At 47.4% G+C, this 27435-nt stretch overlaps 1 protein-coding gene across 1 annotated transcript in view; it reads right to left on the bottom strand.

Moving 5' to 3' along the window:
- Positions 1–27435, bottom strand: part of LOC135396505 (complement C3-like) — a 210740-nt gene that overhangs the window by 58933 nt on the left and 124372 nt on the right. The window contains exons 19-21 of the mRNA XM_064627518.1: positions 13865–14027; positions 13577–13805; positions 7138–7347 (exon numbers count right to left, since the gene is read on the bottom strand). Of these exons, the coding sequence (XP_064483588.1) occupies positions 7138–7347; positions 13577–13805; positions 13865–14027 (602 nt within the window). The remainder of the gene's footprint in view (positions 1–7137; positions 7348–13576; positions 13806–13864; positions 14028–27435) is intronic.

Raw genomic sequence — 27435 nt, 5'->3', positions numbered from 1 at the left:
CTTGCTCAGCGCGCCCGCCACACCAAACGTCCCCAAATGTGTGTGAGTGCACGCGTGAAATCCACACCCATTACACGAAATAAGCATGATCACATATAAAAAAGTGATAGCTCTCAGATGAGAATACCATGACACACCACACCCAATGAAAAAAAAAGAAACGTGAAATTAAAATTCAGCTGTCCGGTCTCGCCAAATATGTTCGTGTACATGCCCGACCACGATCGGCGTTGTGAAGCCCGTACCCAGCCCGGGCCCGTTGGCTGAAACCAGAGCCCGGCCCAGGACCGCATAAAAAACGCAAAGCCCGGCCCGGCCCGGCCCGACCCGCGGGCCGCGCCGGGCTCGGGTTTTCGGGTAAGCCCGGGCCCCTGCAGTGCTCTATTCTCATGAACCAAGCTGTAAACTACGATGCCAAGCAACACAAGTGGTCCGAAGCGACCATGCGACACTGTGTAATCCTGCGCAACTTTTTAGCGAAGTCGTACGAATACATGAGGGCAGAAAACCTCTTTTCCCTTCCCTTCAGGGTTACACTTCAACAGTACCCGGGCAGCTCTTCAGGCGGAGTCGGCTTCAGCGACGTGGTGACGAAAAGACTGCGCACTGAGGGTGAATCCTTGGTCACACCTGAGTCCCGAATGTGTAGCCTCGTCGTGAACGAAATGCACATAAAACAAAAACTTGAATATCACAAACAAGGGGACTCCTTTCTTGGGTATGTTGACATGAGTGAAGACCTTGAGCATCTTTTGCACAAATCTGAAAAGGATCAGCTCGCCAACTGGCTCCTGTGTTTCTTGCTGTGTGGACTCCACGCGATCTCAGATCCCAGTGGGCTACTTTTTTACAAAGGGTTGCACTGGTGACTTGATAGCAGAAACAGTGAGGCACGCCATTAAGAGGACAGAGGAGATAGGATATCATGTCGTAAGGCTCGTAACAGATAATCATGAGGTCAACGTTGCAGCCACGGAGGTATTGTCGAAAGGGGAGCCCCGAACACGGGTACCACACCCTGCGGACTCCTCGAGAAGTCTCGTGCTTGCCTTCAACCAAAGCCACATAATCAAGAACATTTTTTCCCAGTTTTTGGCCAAGGACATGGGCGCCAACAAGGAAATTTCATCTGTGTAGCTCAAGGCGTTGTACAAGACGCAAAAGGGGTCCACAGTAAAACTAGTGCGCTTCCTCACCAGGAAGCACATCTTTCCATCGAATATTGAGAAGAATATTGAGAATATTGAGATGGGCATGAAAACTGCAATTCTAGTCTTTTCACCAAAAGTGACAGCAGCCTTGAGCTTTATGAAGAACCAAGCGGGGCAGACTTGTGACTTACAGTTTGCGGACACAGGCCCGACCATCGATTTTATGTCCACCATGTACAGATGGTTTGTCATCATGGATGTGAGCAAATGGAATGTGATGTTGACAGTTCTGTCAGTGCACCGCGCAGTGGCGTCCCCTAGAATTAGAGCGTATGCAAAAAAGCCCAAGAAAACAGATTCGCGTGCGTTGTCGGTGAGCGAATCATACAGTTGTGCAAGCATACCGTTGAGCAATACTTCTTGGCCCAGAGAGCTCGCTCTGAATGTAGCTCCAATGAAATGCCAGTGTATCTCCATCATCGCGACGAGGTAAACCGGGCGGGGGGGTGGCGGATGGTGACGAGGTCGTCTATATTTTTATGGGCCGAGGGGCGGCGAAGTTTGGGAACCACTGCCGTAATCGATGCTTTTTTCGGTATCGAAGTGCGCCTCACGATGCATTTTTAAAACGGTATCGGAAAAGTATTCTCGTTGAAAATGATGGTAACGCGATCTTCGTATCGTTGTCAATACCTATACTTTTTCAGTGCCCCCCCCCCCCACTTTCTTCAACGACCATATTCCTTACTCTTATTCATTGTCACTGGTCCGCCTATACCGCTCGACAAGAAGCATGTGGACACATCCACGTATTCAGTAACGCAAACTCTACCACACACATGTTTATTTTTTCCTTCGAACCTGCCCCAGCAGCAAAATGTACTGAAAGTCAAATGCAATAGGGGTGGACGGGTAGGTGGAAGGCCTTGAACAGAACATGATGAAACTAAAGCACAAACACATACCGTCCTATTGCACTCGACTTTCAGTACATTGTGCTGCATTGGTGGAGGGAATACAGCCGTTGTTTCCAGACGCACAAATTGCCAGCCACCCCCAGTACCGCGTCAAGGAGCGAGCCGAAGAGGGAGAGGAGAATACGGACCTGCCCTTTCAGATTCCTTTTCAATGCTTCTGCTGATAACGGCAGCAATGTTAGAAGGCCACAGTCATTTTAAACAACAGTGAGAGGGCAAACAAAAATAGTAGGGTCGTCGTGTGCTCTTAGCGCTTCTTGTATTAACTCGATGCTGTCTTACAGTAACGACAGTGTTTACCTTACCGTTTCCTTTTTCATTTCCGGAACATTTTCGTTTCCGTTATTCAAGAACTTTAGAGTTCATAAAGTGAGATGATAAATGGAGAGTTTCATCACCAGAGTTACGCTACCCCAATGTTGGTGGCGATGTGGGGGATGAAGTAATGAGACCCTTCACGGTAAGGATCGAAGTCCTATGGTGTCCGAAAACGTCAAAAGAGCTTTGAGGGCAGAGCGTTGGTGGGCTGTATTTGACCAGGGACCAAGCAGTTTTGATAGAGAGAGGTAACGAGAGTCAAGCTGATTAAGAGACACGGAGAGTGCGGTTCGGGAATGTCGGTAGTGTGGGTAATGAAGAACAATGTGCTCTAGATCTCCTTGTAGATCCTGTCTAGATCTTTTAGAGCACCGCAGAGGCAACATCTTGGAGAGTCAACTTGTCTCAAGCGGTAACGCCACTCAGCTGTAAAAGCCACATTGAGTCACATTCGATGAATTAATGGTGGGAATCCAGGGTCCATTGGTAGGAAGCCAGGGATGTCACGAGACGTCGAATAATGGAACGACGGTCTCCTCTCAAGAGTGCAATACTCATCCGTGCCCGAGACGAGAGTGCTGCTTGTGCGGCGATATCGGCCTGTTCATTCTCCGCTACAACACAATGGAGTGGAATCCACAGGAGAACCGGAATGTTCCCTGCTTCGTACACAAGGTGGTAACCGGGGCAACACACTATCCTGGTCCATTTTTGTCAGGACACTGGTGGTGGTGGTGGTGGTGGTGGTGGTGGTGGTGGTGGTGGTGAAAGGGCTCGCTCGTCGGCCTCACAGAGGTGGGCAGAGGTCGGGACACTGGAACTACCGGTCTTATATAGGACTACGTTTACCATTATTCTTCCAATAAACTTTGCTGCGTGGGAATGCTGGTCCAAGGTTGCCATGAACCGGTCAAGGCGATGCGAAAGGTGCCGCCCTTGCACGACGTCTTCGGTTGGTATGACAAATGCCGTTGCGGACTTGGTGTGCTGCCTGGGCAGAAACGGCAATATTGGCCCAATATTGGACCAATGCGGGCTGCCAGGTTGACCAATACTGGTCCCATATGGGCTGCCAGTAAGCCAGCTGCAAGCGGCGCTGAATGGCAGCTCTTGATTTTCCTACTGTCCAAAGGGTAACGTCAACTGCATACAGAGAGAACGCCACTTTGCGAGGAATTATCGATTTTGGGGAAGCCATCACCACATTAAAGAGTGTCACCACATTAAAGAGATCTGGAATATATTTATTAGACGGAAGGGAAAAAAAACGGGGGAAAGGTCAGCCAAACGGACCTCGGCAAGAGTGTCGGGCTCAGAATGCTATCTGGGGGACACCTTGCTGAACATAATGCTTAGGGGTTTGGCTTTGGGATATACGGACAGCTACAGTTCGGTCCGTATAGAAGTCTTGGAGCCAGATGAAGAGCCGACCGGATACACCAAAAAAGTGCGAGGCGTGCAACACACAAATGTGCGAGACGGTATCATATGCGCTTGATGTCCAGGAAATTCGATACGACGATCCGCCGATGAGCAGGAGCATGGTCGACAACTGGATCCATGAAGCTTCGGTGACGACGAAATCCAGCCATTTCATGAGAGAACACAAATTGCTTTTTGAGCCAGCAGTCGAGACGATGCCAAAATATTCCCTTCACCAGTTTTCCATACAGCCTGTCAGGCTCACAGAGCGAAAGGAGGATAGGGCATTTGAGGGCTTGCCTGGTTTCAGGACGAATGTCTCCTTCAAGGTAGATGATAGAGATCCCTGTTGCCCAGATGTATTATACACATGAAGGAGAGCTTGGAGTTACCGCTCGTCAAGGTTTCGCAGTGCGTCATAGGTGATTTTATCTTTGCGTTATTCGTTTCTGGTACCGGCCACTCAATTTCATTTGCGTTACTGTTTCCGGTAATGAGATGCGTGATGGGGAACCATGAACAAACATCACATAAAACCTTGTAGGCACAGTGTTGGCACGCCGTTCTAATTTTTAAAGCACCCAATGAGGCCACACTTCGTTACTCTTTCTATGTCATTCCTCCACAGTCGCTTCGCGACGCTAACACGGAATAAAAAACTTCATGTTCAATCCATTGGTAGATACGACACAAATGCATTCAACTTGAAAACCCTTTGGGATCTCCTCTTCACAACGCTACACAACTCTTCACACGACCCTACACAGTGCTAACGTAAGACAGCATACGCAGCCAAACGAGCCCTTCGGGCTTTCTCAGATTTATCTTGGTGGCGGCGTCTCGCAGCCCCAGCCTTCTCTCACCGCCGCTCCTCCGTACAGCTTTCATAGCCCATGGCAGGCCCACGCAGGCACGCCTCAAACTGTCGTCCACCGCAGCTGCACTGCCGGCGCGTCTCGACGCGCTCTCTACACCTCTCCTTCTTTCCCTTCCCTCTCCATTCGCCCCGCATGCGCGCCTTCATCCTCTTCTCTATGACCTACTTCTGCTCGCTGCACTCTCCCTCCCCGCAATAAGCACCTCTCCCCAACCTACTCTCCTCCTCTCCCATAGGAGCACCTCTCTTCACTTCCGTGGCTACAGACAGACTACGCCGCAATTCTTTCGTACGAGGACTCTAATGGCAACGCATTAATAACCACGCTGTGATCAGCAAAAGAGTTGTGGTCAACGAACAGAGGTCAAGTCCTTCATTGCACAACTAAGCTGCCGTGTCGCAGTTAGTCAGTTAGACATTTCCTGTGCTATTATTCACTTCGGATATGTTTCCTTGGTCATTCGACTAAATGGTATACAGGGTGTGTCAGAAAACGTGTCATTGAATTATAATAAAAAAAAGATCCGCCACCTAGAATCATGAGGTCAACGGCATAATTTGTTCTTACTAGGCTATTGCCACCTCCTGATGTGAATGTCGTTTCATTTGCCAATATTTGCAAATTGAACTCGGAAATTTGCCAAGTAATGGTCACTTTTTTATCCCACCAATATGAAGAGCGTGCCGAATTCACTCAAATTCATCACGCACAACGACTTTTTGAGCGCAATCGCTCTCAGCCCAACGAAAGGAGACCCAGCCCACAAAGTGATAGTAGAAAAAAGTGATGGTTCCTGAAATCAGGAGACTAAAAGCATGATCTCAGGAGAAGCCGGACGCGATAAGCCATGCCTGTGTTATCTCTTTCGGTGCCGCCGATGTGGGCTGGGTTTCCAATCTCCTTTCGTCGGACTCACAACGATTGCGGTGAAAAATTCGTCGCCCGCTATCCTGTGGGAGCTCCGTAGAGCATGATGTTCCGCTATTTTTTCCGATGGCATAGCTCCTGAATATCCCTGTCAGTTAATTTGACTAAATTAGGCACGCTCTCCACATTGGTGGGAGAAAAAAGTGACCTTTATTTGGCAAATTTCTGAATTCAGTTCGCAAAAATTTACATGATTAAACTTACGTTACATGACATTCACACCAGAAGGTGGCAAAAACCAAGTAAGAACAAATGCCGTTGACCGCGTGCTTCTAGGTGGTGTAGTTTTTTGTTTTTTATTATTATACAATGACACGTTTTCTGGGACACCTGTATATGTGACCCTGGCACTAACGTAATTGTCATATCGGCCTCTGTCAGCTGACGGAGGGACCACGGTCTGCTAGGATAACAGAAGGAAACTGTGAGAACCAGCTACTGATAAACGCCAAGCAAAGTGTCTGAGCTACATAATAAACATGGTGTCTTTAGCTGCAAGATTGTCTTCTCCCAGTTTCCTAATATAAGTCGGGTGTTCACGTAATCGAGATTTCGATGTTGCATCATCATCCCATTTTTGTGCTACTTGGCCCTACCCAGCACGCTGAAGTCACGTCTGCGCAGACACGATTCCTTCGGGAATCTAAACTCCTGGGCATTCTCTGATGCGTCCTATGCGCAACGATTAGTGAAGGAGCTGTTTCTCCAGTATTTTTTCATAATTTTTTCCAGCCGTTTGTGTCTTCTTTTGTTTGCTTGAAAGCTTTAGGGAATAGCAAGCCCACACCGTGGCTAACCTTTCCCTTCTCTATTTTTTTACTTTACATTAAACATACCCCCCCCCCCATTTTGGTGTGTGAATTTCTAGCAGAAGTATCGAGCAAAGTATCGCGTAACTTCTTTTAGTAACTGTACTCCGTTACAATGAAAAAGAAGTATCGATACTGGTATTTCTGTACTTTTCACCCAAGTAACGAATATCGGTATCGCGATCTCATATTTCGGTAACGGTTACAACACTGTAAACGATTCAATTAAACATAGAGCGACGAAAACAACACAAGCCTCACATTTGCAAGCACATTTGCAAATATTGCGAATATACCAATATTGAAAAGTTGCGTATATTTACAGCTATTCGTCGTACATAGCTAAACACTGTGCACAATAATTTTTGAGCATTATACTTAGAACATAGAATTATGTAGTACATCAAGTATGCTCCATTTATATTGCATTTACGCTAGTTATTTGGCTGCAGGACAGATAGCTAACCCTAATGTCACAGCAGGATTGTAGTACTGGAAATCATAACATGATTCAATGAGAATACATGTGCTGTCATTTGGCAAGACGATGATCCGTCATTAATGGGGCCTGCCTAGCTATGAGCATTCACGGTCATTGTGCTTAAAGAGTGTTTGATGAGTAATGTTTAAATCAAAATATGCAAGGGAAACCTACCACAACGTAGAGTGTCTTCTCTACCTTATCCCTTCCTCCAGTGGAGGTGATGATGACCCGCAACTTGAATTCTCCTTCGCGCAAAGGAACGACGGGAAAAGTGACACTGGAAGCCGAATTAGCCGCCACGTTCACTGGTTGCCGTTCCGTTCTTTCACCCGCGGCAGCGCCGGTGCATAGTCCGTCCACGCCGTACATGTACACTCTGCCCTGCATGAAATAATTGCGTTCCACCAATGAGGCCGCCACGATGCACATTTCATCAATTTCATTGTAGTGGTTTGTGTGATTGCGCCACCCACTGGAAGAGATACCAACAGCCCCCTTCCAGTGTCATCACACAAGCAGTCCGTTAATAACGACAACGTCGTCACCGGGGACGAGGACTTCCATGATGGTCGATAAGTTGCTAGGTAAAATTTAAAAAATATTTGGAAAGGTTTCCATGATGGTATTCAAGCTGTGTGATATTGCGAACAGCCAATTTCTGCCCTCAATAACATGAAGCTCGCTGTTCAAACGCACATGCAAACCAAAGCAAATGTACCATGCTGCGCACTTAATAATAAGGTCGAGCTGGCATACAAAAGATAAATAATGCTGACACTGTGGAATAACAAAATCTCCTCTACATTTGACAGCTCAGTCCGGTGAACAAGTCGGCCTTCTACCATCTCTATACCGGAAGCGCGAGCTCCAGCAGCATTCTGTAAGCCTACCAGCACAGGTGTGGTCATCTTTTCTTCTAGGCTGTCTTCTTTGCAACCAAAGCACCTTTACGATAAATATTACGCCAAATTGTGGCTTTGCAGTGCACACTCGACAACTCTGACCATGAACGACGCCAAAGTGCATGGTCGACCTGTGGATTAGAATAGACAAAAATGTGTGTAGATTAATTGAGCTACTCTGAGGGTTCTTTAATGTGCGCCTAAATTTCAGCACACCGTATTTAAGAGCGAGGCAAAGCTTACAGGTACAGTTTCCCAATCTCACGGTCTCGTGCTGTTATGGATTTCTGTGAATTTATCTTTTTTTCGGTAGCAAGGCTCTGTTTTGGCCGCTGTCGAGGGCTGCCCGTTTTTTACTGTTTGCGAGAGTGGGCAGCTTGCAGGTTACACAGTTTTCGGAACATCCTTCCTTTTGTGCCCGTGTTGCTCCTCAAATGGCGTATCAACCACCAGCGGCATGGCCGAGTGGGCTAAGGCGTCCGCTCGTTGGTGGTAACCAAGGTCGTGCTGTAGACTGGGAGGTGGTGGGTTCGAATCCTACCGCCGGTTGTGCTGTCAGAGGTTTTCCCTGGGTTTTCCGAAGACTTTCCAGACGAATGTCGGCACAGTTCCCCCTGAAGTAGGCCCGGGACGCATACTAATCCCCCTATCCCCTACTCCTTCCTGCTGTCCTCTCTCCGTCTGTCCACATCTGTACGCCGCTCATAGCCACAGTTGCTTCGTGGCACTAACACGCAATAAAAAAAGGCCTATCGCTACTGGGTTGCCTCGGTTTTCCTTACGGCCTTCGCATCAAAGGCCTTAAATGTGACTGCCTTAGTAGGGTTCTGCAATCTCAGAAAAAAAAAATGTGTGAAAATGTATCTTTTGTAGTTACCAGCCTACCAGAAATGCACTCTGATGGCGAAGATCGAAAAGGATGTAACAACGTTCCTTTGTGAATGTGCAGTGGGCTGTATGGAGAACCGGAGAACTGTTTCGAGGTTTGCTTAGTGGCGATCAGAGGTGGGCGTTTGTCCTCACTAGCCTCGCCCTCACCTCAAAATTTTTCTTACAATTTTTCCTCACCTCACCTCAATTTTTGCTTAGAAAATTTTCCTCACCTCACTTCAATTTTTTTCGAAATTTCCCTCACATCACCTCACCTCAATTTTTTTAAAGCTATTTGTGTATTCGATGTGAAGATTGTGTATTCGTTGCGCGTTGGCTTTGAGTGACAATGTAAATGCATATACCTCAAGCGTGAGTATATAAAGGGTGCGGCACGAAACGTGTCATTATAAGAAAACGGCTTAACGGAAAAATATGGGGTAAACAACTTTCTTCTGGACATTTAGCTTGTCACCAAATACAAATAGTTTCATCAATTTGCGATTGAAATACATTTTCGAAATTGAACTCATTAAATTGCTTAGTCAATATAACGTTCTCTTTTATTTCTTCTTCTTCTTCTTGCTGGAGGATTTGGCCTAGTCAATCACAGAAAACGCTTCGTGGAACGATTGTTATACCGATAAAAGTTGAGCGCGGAAACTTGAAAGTTGAAAGCGGAAAGTTGAGCGCGGAATAAAAGCGCGGAAATTGAGGTTCAATTGCGGGTATGCGAATGGCGCGCAAAGTCGGGCGCCAGAGCAGCGGCGAGAGAGGAGGGCAGTCCCCGCCCAGATGAGAGACAGAAGCTGCGGAAAGAAGGAAAGATATCCCGTGTACTCGCGGGAAAAGTTTTCATAAAGTGTGCGTTCATAAATTTTTCCTCGCCTCAACTCAAAAAATTTTCGCATGGTTTTCCTCACCTCACCTAAAAAAATTTAAAATTTCCTCACCTCACCCCAAAATTAAAAAAAGATTTTCCTCACCTCACCTCAAATTTTTTTTGAAAAATTTACTCACCTCAAACATCACCAGAAAAATTGGCTCTCACCTCACCTCACCTCAAATATTGCGCGGTGAGGATGAGGTGAGGGTGAGGAAACCCTCATCCTCGCACGCCCTCGTGAGGGTGCCCATTACTGGTGGCGATTAATGACATTTGTCTCCACACTGTAAAAAGTTGCTGTAATTTTAACGGGCGTTTACCTTTAGACGGCTATAACAACGTAAAACAATGCTGAACGGGACATCGCGGCCTGTTCGTGCGTCTGTGCAGCGAAAAATTTCAAATGCTGCCTTCAAACGAAGATGGCTGATTTATGCGATATAAGTGACTATGTATCTTACTTATACATAACATTTGACTTATATACTCAGCTTGTGAATCAAACAGTCTGTAACAACAAAAGCTCTGTCATTACAGGACTAGGCAATGTACGAGCAAATATCGGCGCCGCGACACGGAAAGTAAATAGACGTTGGGCTGACGCAACGGCGACGAATTGAACGGATGTGCAAACATTGTGGTACCATCGTTGTGAAATGTTCACGGCACGTGATGGCGCTTTCGTGCTTTTTACATTGCTCAGCGTATTGGCACGACAGCGTGTATTTGCATTTGCGGATATATATATATAATTTACTTGCGCGTCCACATATTTATGCTCTTAGGTTTCCTTACCTGCAGGTGATTTGTGGGATTTGCAGGTTGAAACTGCTCTCATGTTTTCAGAACCCTTGTTGGTTGTATTGATCACTATAGGGACGCATGCACATCGGACGAGGAAAATACCATGCTCTCACGTTTCACGGTTGCATGAGACGCTAACGTATTTGGCGCAGATATTTGCAGGTCCAACAGTACATCAGATCCATCCGTGGGTCCATCTGTTCTCAGAAAGTTGCAAGCTTGGTCCCATGCTTTCGTAAGTTTTGAGATGGGTACGTGTGTGTTTGAAGCGCTTGTGCATGTCATACGAAGTGTTCTCACGCCCGTGTACAGCAGGTCAGCAGCGTTTTGTGCCCTATTTTGTGCCATATTAGTGATGCCTTGCGGCCTTTTACAGCCGTACCCTTCAATGTAAAAAAACAAAATAAAAAACGCTGAATGATTTTAATAAATAAATAAATAATCTGTACGGAAGTAGAATGTATTTTTCGTACATCGAATGTGCATACATGTATCACCACGGCCAAATTGTATGCCATGTTTCCCGTACACACACGGTATAGGTCATATAAGAGATATGCGTTAGAGCACTGCACGGGCCTGAATATACCGGTTCGACCCGGCCCGTACCCGAAGCCAGCGGGGTGTAGGCGGGGCGTACACAGCGACTTACCCGACCCGAGCCCGACCCTGTTGCCGAAAACTCGGCAATGCCCGACCTGTACTCGACGCCACGGGGACTTACCCGACCCGAGCCCGATCCGGCTGCCGAAAGCCCGGCCGAGGCCCGACTCGCATCCGCAATGTGGCGGGCACCGTACACTGCAAACAGCACAAACTACACATAGTTGGAACGCACAAGCGCAGCTTTTAGTGCGGTTTGTACTTGTTGCAGCACGTGGTCTTCGAGTCTAGCCACCTGTCCCCGGTACACGCCGGAGCGAGGGCGAGATTCATACGATGGCGAAGCCTAGAGTAACTCGACGCCTATGTTGTAGCGTTTTAGCAGAAAAACGGAGGGGGCACCCGGGTACATGGTTGCTTTGTCTTGAAAACGTATGCTGATGATTAAATACTGCGAAAGAACGGCTCACAAAACTGGGCGCAACAGAGGCCCGACAACTCTTGGGCTGACGCGAGCCCGCAGTTGAAACGGCTTTCAGGCTCGATTTCGGCCCGCGTGCCGGTTCGGGATTTCGGACCAGTCCGGCCCTTTGCAGTACTCGAATATAGGTCCCATATCTCCTATGACACCTATATTCCCTATAGCCCCATAAGACCCATAATTCCTATATCACTTATGGGTCCTGTACCTAATAACATCAAAGGGCTGTATTGGGGTAGTTGGTACAGAATAACTGCTGCGAAGAACGGCGAGAAAGGCAAGAACAGGAACGACGCAAGCATCAGCAGACTCTCAGCTGGGGTTTTACTAAAAAAAAGGTATAAGTACACAGTATAGGGAGCGGATCCGAAACTTTAAACAACATAAACGTGGTAAGTTCAAGCACGTGCGAGACAGGTCGAGATATTGCGTCGACAAAACACAAAAGAGAAGTGGCGCCGTTGTCGCCCCTCTTTGCAGCAGTTATTCTATTATATCCAATAACATCATAAGTCTAGGCCCTATACAGGGTGTCCCAGAAAACGTGTCATTGAATTATAATAAAAAAACTACACCACCTAGAGTCATGCGGTCAACGGCATTTGTTCTTACTGGGTTTTTGCCACCTCCTCATGTGAATGTCGTGTGACGTAAGTTTAATTATGTAAATTTTTGCGAGCTTAAGTCGGAAATTTGCCTAGTAAATGTCACTTTTTTACCACACCAATGTGAAGAGCGTGTCTAATTTACTCAAATTAATGATAATTGACAGGGGCATTCAGGAGCTATCCCGTCGGAAAAAATAGCCGAACATCATGCTCTATGGAGGTCGCACAGAATAGCGCACGATGAATTTTTCAGCGCAATCTTTGTCAGTCCGACGAAAGGAGGTTGGAAACCCAGCCCACCCCGGCATCGCAGAAAAAGATAACGCAGGCATGGCTTATCACGTCCGACTTTCGCTGGGATAATGCTTTCCCTCTCCCAATTTTAGGAACTGTTACTTTTTCTACTATCACTCTGTGGGCTGGCTTCGGAACCTCCTTTCGTCGGACTGCGAGCGATTGCGCTCAAAAAGACATCGCGCGTTATGGTCCGGTGCTCCGAAAAGCATGATATTCGGCTATTTTTTCCGATGGGATAGCTCGTGAATATCACTGAGAATTATTATGAATTTGAATGAATTCGGCACGCTCTTCATATTGGTGGGGTAAAAAAGTGACCTTCCCTTGGCAAATTTCTGAGTTCAGTTCGCAAATATTTGCATAATTAAACTTGGGGTACATGACATTAACTTTACAAGGTGGCAAAAACCTAATAAGAACAAATGCCGTTGACCGCCTGATTTTAGGTGGCGTAGTTTTTTTATTATAATTCAATGACACGTTTTCTGGGACACCCAATATATATAAGATTTTTCAGTAGGGCTTTCCTCTCTAGATGAGGCATAGTTTCCTGCTGCATGTGGTAATGTTACTCCCTGGCATAGGATACAACTTTACACCCCCACTAGGTGTAAAATGTTGTAACCTTTTAGTCATAACATATGCGACGACCAGTTTCCCCCTAAGAGGTATAACGACTCCACCCTCTTTTTCTGAGAGGCGACACGCGGCGATCCCGGTCTTCTGGCACATAAGGGTTTGCCGTATGTAGGTAGAAAGACACTTATGGTAATACGGGAGGGGCCGAAGTGTGACCAAGTTTGATATCGGTGCTTCGGAAGGACAAAAAACAAAAAGAAAAACTCCATACATTTTCTGCATCCTAGTTCTAATACTAATTAATTATTGTGAGTATATTTATACGAAAGGTGAGTCAGCCTATCTCTATGGCCGGTGGAGAAATGCTGCACGTGCCGCAGGATAGCATTGCGGATAAATTGGACCACCAGGGGTTCTTTTGTCGTGCGCAAGAAATGTCCGACTCACGGAGCTGGAAGCAATGTTTACCACCCCCACATTGCTACCGTTCTCGACCTGGACATCCTAGTGCTCTTTCTCAGAATAACTATCACAAGACCATACTCCGCGACTCCACTGCTGGATGAAAACGAATGCTGACCCTGAGCGACGACTGGCCGTAGTTGTAGACGGTTACGAGAACCTCGATCTGTTCGTTTCTGACGACCTTGTAAGGCACGCTGACTTGGAGGAAGACGCTCCTGAAAGACCGTACGTCTCTGGGCTCGGCGACACACAGGCCGCCTTCAGGAGACACAGACACAGCCTGCACCGACCAAGTCGTGATGCTATGAGGAAGCGATGACTCAAATTCTGCAACGCCATCAAATCTAAAGAAAGGAAACACGCATATAGATACAGTAAATAAGTTTCAGAGGAATTGTCTCACGGAACAATTTTTTCCTCGAAAAGCCAGGTCTCCTGAAAGTTGTGCCGCAGATATATGTTTTCGTCATCGAACTCTTCCTCTAGGAGAGCACCATCATCAGGTCCCTTTGGGTTCACCCGGGCTCGATCAGGAGGACCAGCATAACCTGGCATTGCTGCCAAAACTGTAAATGAATGAGCAAACACAAGGGGCTTGAAGCGGACACCGTTGTCTTGTTCATTGATTAAAGAGTAATAAGGTAATATTAACAAAAGTAAATAGATGCCCCCCCCCCCCCCCACTTGTTCTCCAGGAACTACCACGCCAAATATTTTCGTAAGGGTGCACCCTTCCCCTTCTTTCGCTCTCTTTCACACTCTTCGAAAGAGTGGATGATCTTTGAAAGGCGCGCGGAACAGAGGGTGAAGAGAGGACCCTTGTGTTCGTCCTTCTTTCGCAAGACATGCCGCAGCAAAAAGAGAAACAATTATCATTATTACAATTATTACAAACAGTATCACCTCAGTGCTCCCGCAATGCAAAATCATCGCAAATAGGTCGCTCACTATGAAAGATATTAGAAGACTTCTAACTAGACTAACTAGTAGAGAAATGAGTGAGTCGGTGTACCAGGTTCTGTCGGGGTACCAAGTTCTGTAACAGGTTCAGGTACAGTTTCAAGTTTCAGTCAAGGTATCTCCGGAGCTGACCTTTAAGGTTGTACTAAGGTGTTATAAGGGTGCAATGGTTTAAGGGTGTTTTGCCTTACTGTAAAATGTTTAACATTGGCGTGGAATAGGAATGGCGTGTACACCGAGTCTTAATTTTCCCTCATACCAAAACCAGTAAGAAACACAAACGTTATCTTGATGGTGAGTTGATACACCAAGCCAATCCTCAATTCAGTGTTTTGTGTATATAATCAAATTAAACTTAGACATCTCACACTTGGTTTTGACTGGAATGCGAGCAGGGCTGTCAAATCTGCAGACACTCGCAAGACAGGCAATGTATACAGTATCTGTTTTGCTCTTAGGAAGGAAATGCCTTTCTAAGCGAGCTCTTGGTTCGTCATCCCATGTATGTTATGTTTCAAATTGATCTCTAAATTTAAGCGCGTATATCATAATCCCTATATCAGACCGTATATTGGCCTGATATGGCACCACTTCGTAATTGCTATCATGCAGAACACAATGCATTACGTGTTCATGTTATGCATTTACTTTTGCTGATATGCATGATACACTCACTATGGCACACTCGTTACGCCACACCAAAAATTGAATCAGTTTCAGTTATAGGGTATCGTCCAATTACCAGTGTAGACCAACAAGCCGCCCGCCCGCTAAGTAGATGTTACACCCTTTCAGAGGTATGCATGTGTGTGCGTTGTGAAATACACCCTGAGAAGTAGGTGTATTTCATTACACCTACAAACTTTAACACTCAAAGGGGTGTGAGTTATGGTACACCAACCTTACACTCAAAAGGGTGTAAAGAAGTTTAGTGTGTTCCTGTAGCTTCCAATCATCTCCTGAATTGCACTGTGCCATATTCCAAGTCTTCCGGCTATAATGTCCACAGTCGCACGCTTGTCGCCTTGAATAACCGCATTCACTCTCTCTTTGTTGTGTTAATTGAAGCTGTCCGAAGGCGAGCGCTCCGAGGCTAATTTTCGATGCTGGCGTCTCCACATTTTAAATGTTTCACCCATCTCCATCCACACCAGCTGGCATCATACGAGACGTGGAAACACTCCGGGCTGGAGCGCCTCAACTCAGCTTACTCTCAACGACTCCCTGTGTACACAGATGGATCAGTGTCTCAAGGCAGATCAACAGCAGCCTTTTACACATTTTCAGTTTCTTTTTTGGACTAGCAAGCCGGCTCTTTGCCTGACTACCTTTTCACTTCTTAATAAACATAACCCCCCACACACACACACACACGAACATCAAAACCTTGAAGTGGCGCATAAAAACTCCCCTATGAAACGTCATACACCTTGTCGGGGCTCTTCGCCATACTGACCGCGTTGAATCATATAGCGCGTTCCTCTCGTCGTGTCTGGACCTCACCGTCACCTCGGCGTCCTTAGCGCGGCGGCTCGTCTGGCGCGTGGATGCTGACACACTCGGTAGCGACCACATCCCAGTTTTGATCGGCGTCCGGAGCATTCGCCACATTATTATACCATATTGCTGTAAAACATGTGTTTCTCGCCATCACTGCCATGTGATATCGCGGACCCCAGGTGTTCTCAAGCAACAGAAATGTAGCTTTTTGCCTGGGGCCACCGCAATCTTGTAGATGGGAAACGGACAATAAAGAAAAAGAGGCGTATGCTATGCCTCATGGCGAGATGTATCCCTACGCGGCACAGCCAAGTCGGAGCTCCTCATTCACGGGCTTCCCGCTCGTCATTGAAGGTTCACCACTGCCATTTGTCCTGTACTGCAAGTCGCTGGGCGTGGTACTCGACCGTGACCTTTCCTGGTCTCGCCACATTAAATGTGGCAGCTTAAAAGTGTGCAGCTCGCCCCCCCCCCCCCCCAAGCACTTCGACATGAAAGAGATCCACAGCCAAGATCAACAGCTACGTGGCGGTTCTTCGTTGCCTCGCTGGTTTGCGATGGGGCCGGTCCTTCTTTGACCTCCGCCGTGTCCACCAATCCCTCGTGTTGGGTTATCTCCGGTATAGCTTTCCGATCTTGCATGATATCAGCCGAAGCAGAAATCGAAATGTCCTCTTTAGCCAAGCCAGGAGCCTCCGCATCTGCTTGGGAGTCCACCTTCGACCACCGAGACGTACTCTTTTCTAGCCGAACCACGCGAACCGCCGATCGATGTCCTGCTGGACGGCGCAACCCTCCGCGTTCTCGCACGGTACCTTACTCGGCACCCTCTTCACTACCTTCGTCAAGTCGGCGAAGACTGCCCGGCCTCTGACATCGGTCGTGCTCTCGTTCGCCTCAAAGGGTCCGTCCCTGCAGAGTTCTTCCTGTCCTTGCACGCCCAGGCGATGTGGATGCTTGCAAGACCCGAGGTCTGTGCCAATATCCCGGGCCTCCAGAGGAAGAACGATGTGCCTGTAACAGTAGCCCGTCAGTTTGCGCTCGAGCATCACAGTTCGGCCTATCCGCAGAGCCGCGCCATCTATACTCATGGGTCGGTTGCGAATGAGTCATCAGCAGCGGCCTTCTACGTCTTGCAGGAAAACCGTGACCTCGCCCTCCGACTTCCCTACACAGTTTCCTCCACGGATGCGGAGCACCTTGAACTGCTTGCCGCTCTGCGGCATATCGCTGAATCTGTGCCTGATGCGTGGGTCGTCCTCACAGACAGCAAGGCGTCTTTGGCACTCCTCTCGGCATACCACCCGAGTGTCGTGAGTGATCTGCGTACCATGGTACTTTAGGAGTACGCCCACCTCCCCTCGGTCGGCCACCGTATCTGCCTTCAGTGGGTACACGGGGGGTACAGGGCTACACGGAAACACCTGTGCTGACGCGACTGCGAGACGCGCCGCGCTTGATGCGGACACGCCGGTGCCCCCTACTGCCGCTCCCAGTGTCTGCGTGTCGTCAGCTAATACGGTATCTCTGCGGCGATGTCACCAGCCAGTTTCTTGTGAACGCTATCCGACCTCATGCATTCCTGCAGTCCATCGACCCCCCCCCCCCCCCCAAGCAGCACAATGTACTGAAAGTCGAGTGCAATAGGGGTGGACGGGTAGGTGGAAGGCCTTGAACAGATTCGTGAAAGATGAATAATTCGTAAACATGGATAAGACACATACTGTAGACCCCTATTGCACTCGACTTTCAGTACATTGTGCTGCTTGGGCACTCACTGGAGTTTGTCATCGGCTGCCGCTGTACCTGCGAGGAGGAGTCCCTTTTACATAGTCTTCGGCTGAACGTTGCCCTCACCCGTTCCTTGACGTTGCCTTGCCCTCATCCGCTGCCCCTGTTGCGCCATAGAAGATGATAGCTCCCATCAGCTCCTCCACTGTCAGCGTCACCACCATCATCGGGCGGTGCTCAGGCAACACCTCTCAGAGCTTGGGTGCACGGACGGACGGACAGACGTTTCTCTCGCAACACTCCTTGGCCCCGTGCAGCGAGCTAGCCAGTGGAGTGTCACAAAAGCGGTGCTCCGCTTTCTGCGTGATACGGGCCTCCTGGGCTCCCTCTGAGCCGAGTGTCTATTTCATATTTTCTGTTTTTTTTAATTACTTATCTTTTTGTTATTTTTTTTTCTTTCTTGTTTATATTTCTTTTTTTGTTTGTTTAGGGAATAGCAAGCCGGCGTGCTCTATGGCTGACCTTTCCCCTTTCATTTTCTTTTTTTCTGCCATAAATCCCCCCTCCCCATTATAGCGGGATCAGCGCCTGGCGCGTGGACTGTGTTCACGGACAGCAATGCGTCGCTAGAAGTCGCACCCGGCAGTCTCAAAAGGGCGCAGTACGCTTAAACAATCATATCCGGTCCATCAGGCCGTCGATGGATTTAATTGCCACACATCACCGCTCCCGTCGAGAACCGTCCATTCAACACCACCCTTCGACTTAAAGGGGCACAAAACAGGTCGACGAACATACTCCAATTATTATGCCTAATGAAAGAGTGTAGCTCATGATATCCAAATATGAAATTCTTTTGCTTCCAGCGAGCGTCTTTAACGCGAAACAATGCCATTCAAAGAGCATAATCCGCGCGAGCCTCTCCTTATCCTTGGAACCGGGTCACGTCACTATATTTCAGCGTATAGCAACGCCGAATTCTAGGCGCTGGAGGTGGGGGAGACTTCGCTCTCGTAGCCAATGACGGACCCCACCGAGACAAGCTGCAACTCGCGAGGGAACCGGTTACGGGAACATCGCGGTGACCTCGCGGAGCAATACAGCACAGAAAACATAATGCGCACGTGAAATAGAATATTGAGGGTTTTTGGTACAGTTTGAACTGGCTACCTTAGATTGGACAAGTGGGAATATGTTTAGAGTTGACCTCACTTCTCGATATTACAAAAAAAAATAATGTATAAGCGCCCCGCATTCTAAATGGTTGAAGATGCGCGACGTCAAAATTACGTGCCGCTATTGTCGCCAGGACATCGCAGGGCGGGGCATGAGGGCGAAAGAGTGCAGTGAATATTCAGTCGGTTTGGAGCCATTATTTACTTTTTTTGCGACAACATTTTGTTGAAAACGTTCACAGGCGGCAACGTATCACAATGTATTTAAAAAAAAACACCTGATCACAATGTACCTGAGGTATACCTGTTTATTGCCCCTTTAATGTCGCCAGTACACTTGTGCTTCTCTATAAAATCAGTCCTCTCCACTCGCCCAAATGCCTTACTTGCGCTGTTGAAGCTGATATTTCTTTTCTGCTCCTCGACTGCCACAGATTTGACATCTCTTGCGCTGCGGTGCACAGACTTTTCTCTGGCCACTCTGCACGGCCCAGTACCACGTCCCGCACAGCGGTCTGGGACCAAAGCAGTTTTGACGTTCCTGAGCGACACGGGTCTCATGAACAGCCTGTGGACTCAAGTCTTGTCGCATCATTCGTCAGTGCCCCACCCTCATCTCTCACCCTCATGTGCACTAGCCTTATCTTTTCTTCAATAATCTTTGTCTTTAATCTGTCTCATCCTTCTTTCATCTTTTGTTAGGTTATCCTTTATTTCCTAATTCTTTTCGTTTCTGATTATTTTAATTTTCCTTCTGTTTTTTTTTTAAAGGCAAGCAGCCATACGGTTTGGCTGACCTTTCCTCCTTTTTTTCTTTGTTCTAATAAATATACGAGGGTGGTTCCATAAGTTTCCGGCCCGACCAACTTTTAATAGTCATAGAGACGAAACAAGTGTATCACTTTTCGACATAGTCACCCTTAACTTCGATGCACTTTTGGCACCTTTCAACCAGGATTCTTATACCTTTGAAAAAATAGTCCGAAGTTTTGTCCGCAAAATGCTTGAAAACTGCCTCTTCCACCTCACTATCGTTTTGAAATCTCCGTCCTCTGAGATCCCTCTTCAAGTTTGAGGACAGGAAGTAGTCACTCGGTGCCAAGTCTGGACTGTAGGATGGGTGGTGGATTTCTTCGAAGCCGCACTCCTTCTGTGCAGCCTTGGCAACAGAAGCCGTGTGGACAGGGGCATTTTCCTGGAGCAACAGGACACCTCGACTCAACCTGCCGCGCTTCTTTTCCTTGATGGCGTCTAGCAGTCGGTGCAGGAGTGAAGCATAATAAGTCGCATTCACTGTGGTGTTCCTCTCTTTGAAGTCGATGACGAGAATCGCGTGACAATCCCAAAATATTGTTGCCATGATCTTTGTGGATTGTGTGACCTTGGCTTTTGATGGGGGTGCTTCTCCTGGTTTGCGCCATTTCATCGACTCCTTTTTTGAAAGGGGATCATAGTAGAGCACCATAGTCTCATCCCCTGTGACAAATGACTTCAATATTTCTTCTTCGTTCTCTTGACAGAGCTCCAAAAACTCTTTGGCACAGACGACGCGCTGTTGCTTTTGAACTGACGAGAGAAGTAGTGGCACCCTTCTCGCACTGACCTTTTTCATGTGAAGGCCCTCGCAGATGATGCGAAAAACGGTTGTTTTGGAAAGCCCAGCCTTTGAGATTTCCTTCACCCTCAGACACCTGTCGCTCAGCACTTCCTCCTCGACAAGAGACAATTTTTCTTGTGTCACCACTTCCACTGGACGACCATCGCGTGGATCATCTTCAATGGACTCTCGCCCCAGTCGAAACTGCTTAGCCCAGTCTTTTACCGTTTTGTACGACGGAGAGGCTTCCCTGTACACGTTGTCCAGTCGCGCTTTAATTTCTTTAGGCGAAAGTCCCTCTTTTGTGAAGAATTTTATCACAGCGCGGTACTCGATTTTTGCATTTTAACTGAAGAGTGCACCCTGGCTGTTTGAAATGCCGCTCTCCAACCGACAAAAGCATGGAGAGGGTTGAGGGTAGTGCTCCGGCCCTCCAACAGATGGCGCCACGCGTCCTTAATCGCATTTTCAAATTCGCGCGCATTTCCTACCTCGGGCGGGAAACTTATGGAACCACCCTCGTACGTCCTCCCCCCCCCCCCCCCATCTCTGGACACTTCTAGCACCACCGCACCCTCTTGCATTGGCACGTTGCAGACTCTGATGAATTTCGGCAGCAGGTACGACTTCTTTAAAGGTACTGTAAAGCAGTAGACAAGCATGATATGCCGGAGATGTGACTAGAGACTTTGTTGCTTCTAAGTACCATATGCGGAACCATACGACCGACAACGCGCTATAAATATTTTTAATTTGCGTTGAAAGATGCGGCGTAGTGGAGCGGTGCGACGCCTGATGTCAAACAACCTCCTGTACAGCGGGCAACGCTGACAATTGGTATTACACACTATTACGTCGGAACTTCATTATTTTAGTAATCATATTATTAGTCTTCCTGTTTACCTATGCATTCTGACACCCCTGTTAACAGTTTAACCTGTAAACTCCTGTCTTTGCGAAGTAACCGAGCGCTGGCCGCTGTTCGTAGGAGGCTCTCCCTACTTCTCAGCTACGCCTGCGCGCTCCTTCTGTTCGCGTCCTCTTTCGAACGAACATACGCTCTCTGTGAACCCCTGTGAACAAACAAGTCCCGAGGCTCTCTGGCTTCTTGAACGTCTGACACATTTTTTTCAACGGATCAGCATTTCATTTCAGTCCGCGTATCCGTTTATCCTCAGATGTGGGCCGTTGTGTGGATTGCAGGGGCGGATTTTATGGTGGATTGTTATGTCGGGCCCAGTTATATACGCATGCAATGTGGTTGCCGCCGTATGTCAGGAGTTCATTTCGAATACCTAGTACAGTGTTGCCCTCAATCTTTAATTGAAATTTTGTAATTAATTGCACCGTCGATTGGAATGAAACTTGCGCAGTTTTTGTCCTGGTGGCTTGGACTATCGAATAGCCGCACTAAATAACATTTGATGGGTGCTGCCTTTAACTAGAAATATTCCATGACAGCTGACAAAACGACATATCGTTATCGGCACTGTTGTTAGAAGTGCCGGTGGTCACGTGATTCCAGATAATTATGTCACAAGACTGTCAAGGGTAACACAACAACACGCGTCACCCGTGGCGCTGTCCCCTTTGTCTGCTTTAGCGGCTGATTCGCAAAAAAAGAAAAAGGAAAAAGTGGGTTATTACTTTCGGCACGACCCCCGTAGAAAAAAAGGTAGAAAAAAAAATCGATCATTGCAAGGTCAGATGAAGGTTGACAGCACAATACGGCCACTGGCTATGCTACCTCATCGAAAAGTTCCCTTTAGAAAGCTACAAGGACTCAGAATAATAGAGAAAGTAGAAGGCAAAAGCCCTATACCTTGGATGTCACGAGTCGCGGTGGTTCCAAAGAAGAACGATCCTGTAGCAGTTAGACTGTGTGTGAACATGGGAGAAGACAGCAAGGCAACCCAGCAACCACCTCAAGTGAGGTTCAATACCCCAGGTCTACCACACCGGAAAGATGTATCGACTCAAGTCCTCTGGCAACTTAGTCTAGACCTAATGGAGAGATCGGCGGGTAGAGTTCAACTTTTCACCGACGCATCTACAACGACATCTGGCTCTTCATGTGTGTTTTTCATTCCTGAGATGGGTGTCGAAAGATCAGCACGGCTGTCACACACCACTTCGGCTTCAGCATGTGAGCTCTACGGGATCCATCTGGCACTAAGCTTCATCATTTCTCAACCCACGTGCTCTCAGTGGTCTGTGTACAGTGACTCAAGATGTGGCCTAGAATCATTGGCCTCTATGCTTATCACAGGGTATCTGGCCCTAATTGTTCATGATGTGCTGCAGCTATATAATGCCGCAGTATCACAGTGACATGATATCATATTACAGTGGATTCCTGGTCACTGCGGCATAGCAGCTAACGAGACTGCCAATGCTGCTGCGCGCCGAGCACTTCAACACGGTCACGTGCAAACAAAGGCCATTTATTTCTCCACAGGGGACGCAAAGAGAAAGATACGTCAACTGAGATAACAAATGTGCAACTCTTCTTGGCTGACAGGATCTGCTCGATCTTCGCTGTTGTACAGGGTCCACCTGAGCTACGCTACCAGGTACCTCCGTAGTTTCCTCGGCAAGCAGCATTTCTCCTGCACAGGCTCGGGCTGAATGTTCTGTACAGCGGTCGGTTGCTCTACAAACTGGCCAAGTCCCCATCTCCAAACTGCAGTGAGTGCGATGTTGTCGAGAACACAGAGCACATCTTCCTCAGGTGCTCCAAGTATGCCGACAGTCGCAGGACACTAGAAATAAGTCTGGCTCGCCTGGACGCCCTGCCATTCGACCTTCCTTGGTCCTCAGCCATTCAATCACCAAGCGGCTGCATTGAAAGCGCTCCTATGTTTCCACGAAGAAACTCGAAACAGAAATTTTGTGAGACTTTGTGGTCCCTCGTTTGTGACAAGTGTTCCCACTAGTTCGGGATGTTTTTCTCCCCCCCTCCCCAACCACTGGGTTTTCCCCTTTTTATTTATTTCGACTAACTGCGGCTAAGTGGTCTGGGGTAGCAAGTCTGACTTTGTCGTGACTTAAATCCTCATTTTTTCTTTTTTTATCACATCACATCACAGCAAGGCTATACAAAGGGAACGACACATCATATAGCAAAGTACCTCTAGCCACCTTAAACTAACTCTCTATACGTCTCTAGTTAGACCCCAACTTGAATATGCCTCTGTAGTGTGGCACCCTCATCTTTCCTCGCTCACCAAATCACTGGAACAAATACAGCACAGGGCTGCAGGTTTCATACTTAGTAACCTCCATCGCACGTCGAGTGTGACATTAATGAAACAACATTTATCGCTATTGACGCTTAAAACACGACGAAACATCGCCACCCTCGTAATGTTTCACAAGATCTACTTTCACAACCTTGCACTTAAGCGTGAATTAATATCTCCCCCGCAATACACGTCAGCTAGATTGGATCATCTGTATAAAGTCCTTGTCCCGTCTGCTGTAACGAATACGTTCGCCAATTCATTTATCTCCCACTCATCAGCTGCTTAGAATCACCTTCCCCTCAACAATCTGTAACATTACTTCCATCACGCAGTTCCATGTTGCACTAACGGATCATCTCGCTTACCTCGCATAATCATCTTTAGTTCTGTCTCGATTTGTTTTGCCTATGTATGTGTACAAATAGCGAGCTCCTATTGTATTACTGTATTATAACCCACTCCCCTCTGTAGTGTATACCTTGAGGGTAACATAAATAAATAAATAAATGAATGAATAAAGTTGGGTCATGTCCTCACAATATTAATAGTGACAAATATTTCTCCAAATCGACCTAAGAGGCCAAGTGCCTACCACAAGTCGGTGCTGGAAAAGTATCAAATAGAATTATTACGTTTTTAACGTCTCTGACTAACCTTCTTGAATCTAAAAAGAAGAGTATTAGTGTCGACGGCTTCGATGCTATGATACGACGTCCCTACGTTCTTTCTCTTGTTTTCTCATCGGTACTTTAACGAGCCGTTCGAAGGTAGAAGCTACTGCAAGGATGACACGCCCACGGAACCCATTCGAACTGAGAAGTTTACTGGGGACAACAAACTATTGCAGCAGGATAATTCCGTACTTTGATCAACTCTGAGAACCACAACATTTGCTCACATCGAAGGCCGAGAGATACTAGCGGGAACAAGAGGATCAACAAGCTTTAGAAAGTATCCAGCAACCAATGAGAGATGTTTGCTACTTGTATATTTCGATGACGACTCAGCAAAGACGCTCGGGCGACAGACATAGCTGTAGTGCTAACCAGAGTGCCAAACCGAACCCGAACCCGAACCAAAAACCGTACCCGAACCGTTAATTTTGCCGGAACCGAACCCGAACCGAAATTATTATGATACTGTTGAACCCGAACCGGAGCAGAACCGGAAAAAATAATTGTGGTAACGGGTTCGCAACGAAATGGTTCGGAAATAAAAGAAGTCAGCATACGAGTTAAAGTTCCTCTCAATCCCCGAACGAGGACACATCAGTCTTTTTTTCACCTAGCACTCAAACGAGAACGTATAGTAGGTATGTGTTCCGCGTCTTTTTTAACACGTTGAAGCGCAGTTGTCATTGTGAACGCCGCGGCTAGCTCTCCACCACGCTCTGCGGCGTCCGCTGTTCAGAGAGCACGAGGCACACAGACGCTTGGCAAACGCTGGGTTTCCAAGCAAACGACGCAGCAGTCTTCTACTAGTAACTGCTGTATTTTGTGAAAGGGGAGTGGCCTGCCATTGACCACCGAATTAAGCAGGGATGGAGTAGGCCAGTTGTGTAGCACTCACCCAACATTGCCATCTACAGGTGAGCAGTAAAAATTAAACAAGTCAGAAACATAAGAAGTAGAGAAGGAGCATACTGTTGTGACTTGAGATATCGCCATATTGAGCTTCCCGGGGTACGCGAGCGGACATCTTCCCGAGGGCCACTGGAATCCTTCCACTCCCTAATGAAAAGGGTAAACAGGACGGCTTCCCGGAATCCTTCAAGGCTGGAACCTCATTCCTAAATAGCGCTGGCTATTTAAGCCGCCACCTGCAACCCACGGGTTGTCTGTCTATACAATCATGTAAATATATACACGTCGTCTCTCTCTCAACCGGCCTCTGCCTCGATTTGTCTACCGTATGGGGATCTCGCCACCTACCTCCTCAGTGGCTCGCAACAACTGGATGGCAGCGACGGTATCGACTACGGCGCTCGACTGGTGATCAACAGCGGAACGGAGTTCACGGTCATGGTGTTTGCCCGTGGCCAGGATTAGAATTTTGAGTCAATTAATTCTATTCCGGGAGTCCCTCTGTTTATATTAGCTGAGTTGTGTAATATATCGGAGGTGTGTGCGGACAACATTACCGTTGGTATCATGGATTTAATGCAATTCCTTAGGACCGATTTGCTTCGTGTGTGTCGGGAATTAGTGTTAAAGGGGCCGTAAACAGGCCACCAAACATTTCTGAAATAATGATACCCCATTAAAGAACGCAGATCATAATACCCAAATATACATCTCGTTCGGCTCTGGCCAGCTCATTGACCCATATAACGGCTTTCAAAGATGAGTAACCAGCGAGCCTCTCTCCACCACGCATACGTCACATGGCTACGTAGCGTTTTGCCGTCCAATCGGCGGGCCGAGCTGCGCACATGACGTTTCAAATTACCAGCCAATACACATACTTCGTTATCAGCTGTGAGTCGGAGCGCTCAGTTTGTTTGTGTGAAACGACGTTTTGCGATCTTAAGATTCCGAAATTCAACGTCATGACATCTTCAACGTCTCCGGCTGGCTCAAACGTCAACAGTTGGGCTGCTATCACATGACGCGATTCGAACCCGGGTTCCTCCCAGTCACGACGTGACACTGCCAGCACGCTATCCACTGTACCACGCGAGCTGGTGACGCGATGCCGCGTGGCTCAAACCAAAGTACGGCAGCCCAGTTGTCGGAACCATTCGAAGATGACGAAGATGTTCCATCGCGCACCCACCTAAGATTCCGGAACTGTAGTCCCGGATATTCATTCGCGCTCGTGGTGTGCTGCGTGCTACTGCCCAGAAAACGTAGTGCGCGTATGATACCTAAATTAAACGCATTTCTTTTTCAGTTTGAGGCTGTAACTGTTTAGACTTTGAATAGAAGAGGATTCACGCTCATCTAGTCCAATTCCGCATTTAAAATAGAATCATACGTGGAACACTCTATCGTAATTGGTGAGGAAAGCTCTACGTCAAAATGACGTAAAGTTAGAGCGCGGGGCGGAGCTAAAATGCGAAAGAGTGCAGTGAATACTTCAGCCGTATGCAAGCGCCTTTTGTTTTTGAGCGTTAGCAATTGCAAGGAGTTTTCACTGCATAAGTTTCAATAATATAACACAAAGAAATGTGCACCTTCTGTACCTGTTTACGGCCCCTTTAAATGAAATAGGTCCATTTTTTATGTTTTTATTTTACTTAGGCGATGACGATGTACTGTAGACCCTCCAACATATAAAGGAAGAGAAGGAATGCGAAAATAAGGAGAAAGAGTTGGAGAAGCTGAGATTAGAGGCTGAACTTAGTCGTCAGCTAGCCAGTCAATCACAAAGTGTGCAACCCACCGTCAGGGCCGAAAACCTTGATATGTTGAGGCTTCTTCAGCCGTTCAAAATAGGGCAAGACATTGGTCTATTTTCGGTAAATTTTGAACGTGCGTGCGAAAGGGAAAGGTATGCGAAAGAATCGTGGCCGGCTAGGCTTCTGACAGTTATTCCTTGTGAAGCAGCCGATAGTATAGCACGTTTGTCCGCGGAAGAACCTAAATGCTATGAAAAGGTCAAACAAAGCCTACTAAAGCGGTTTCGGTTGTCGGCAGAGTCATTCCGCCTAAGGTTCCGTGACGGGGAAAACAGAAATGTGAACAGTTACGCTGAAAGAGCGTTTGACTTCAAAGCTAATCTCCGAGAATGGGTGAAGAGCGCAGAAGTATTTGGGGACCAAGAA

The sequence above is a fragment of the Ornithodoros turicata genome, chromosome 6, assembly GCF_037126465.1.
Source record: "Ornithodoros turicata isolate Travis chromosome 6, ASM3712646v1, whole genome shotgun sequence".
Lineage (NCBI taxonomy): Eukaryota > Metazoa > Arthropoda > Arachnida > Ixodida > Argasidae > Ornithodoros > Ornithodoros turicata.
The sequence above is the reverse complement of the archived record's forward strand: the minus strand, read 5'-3'. Positions and strand labels throughout refer to the sequence as shown.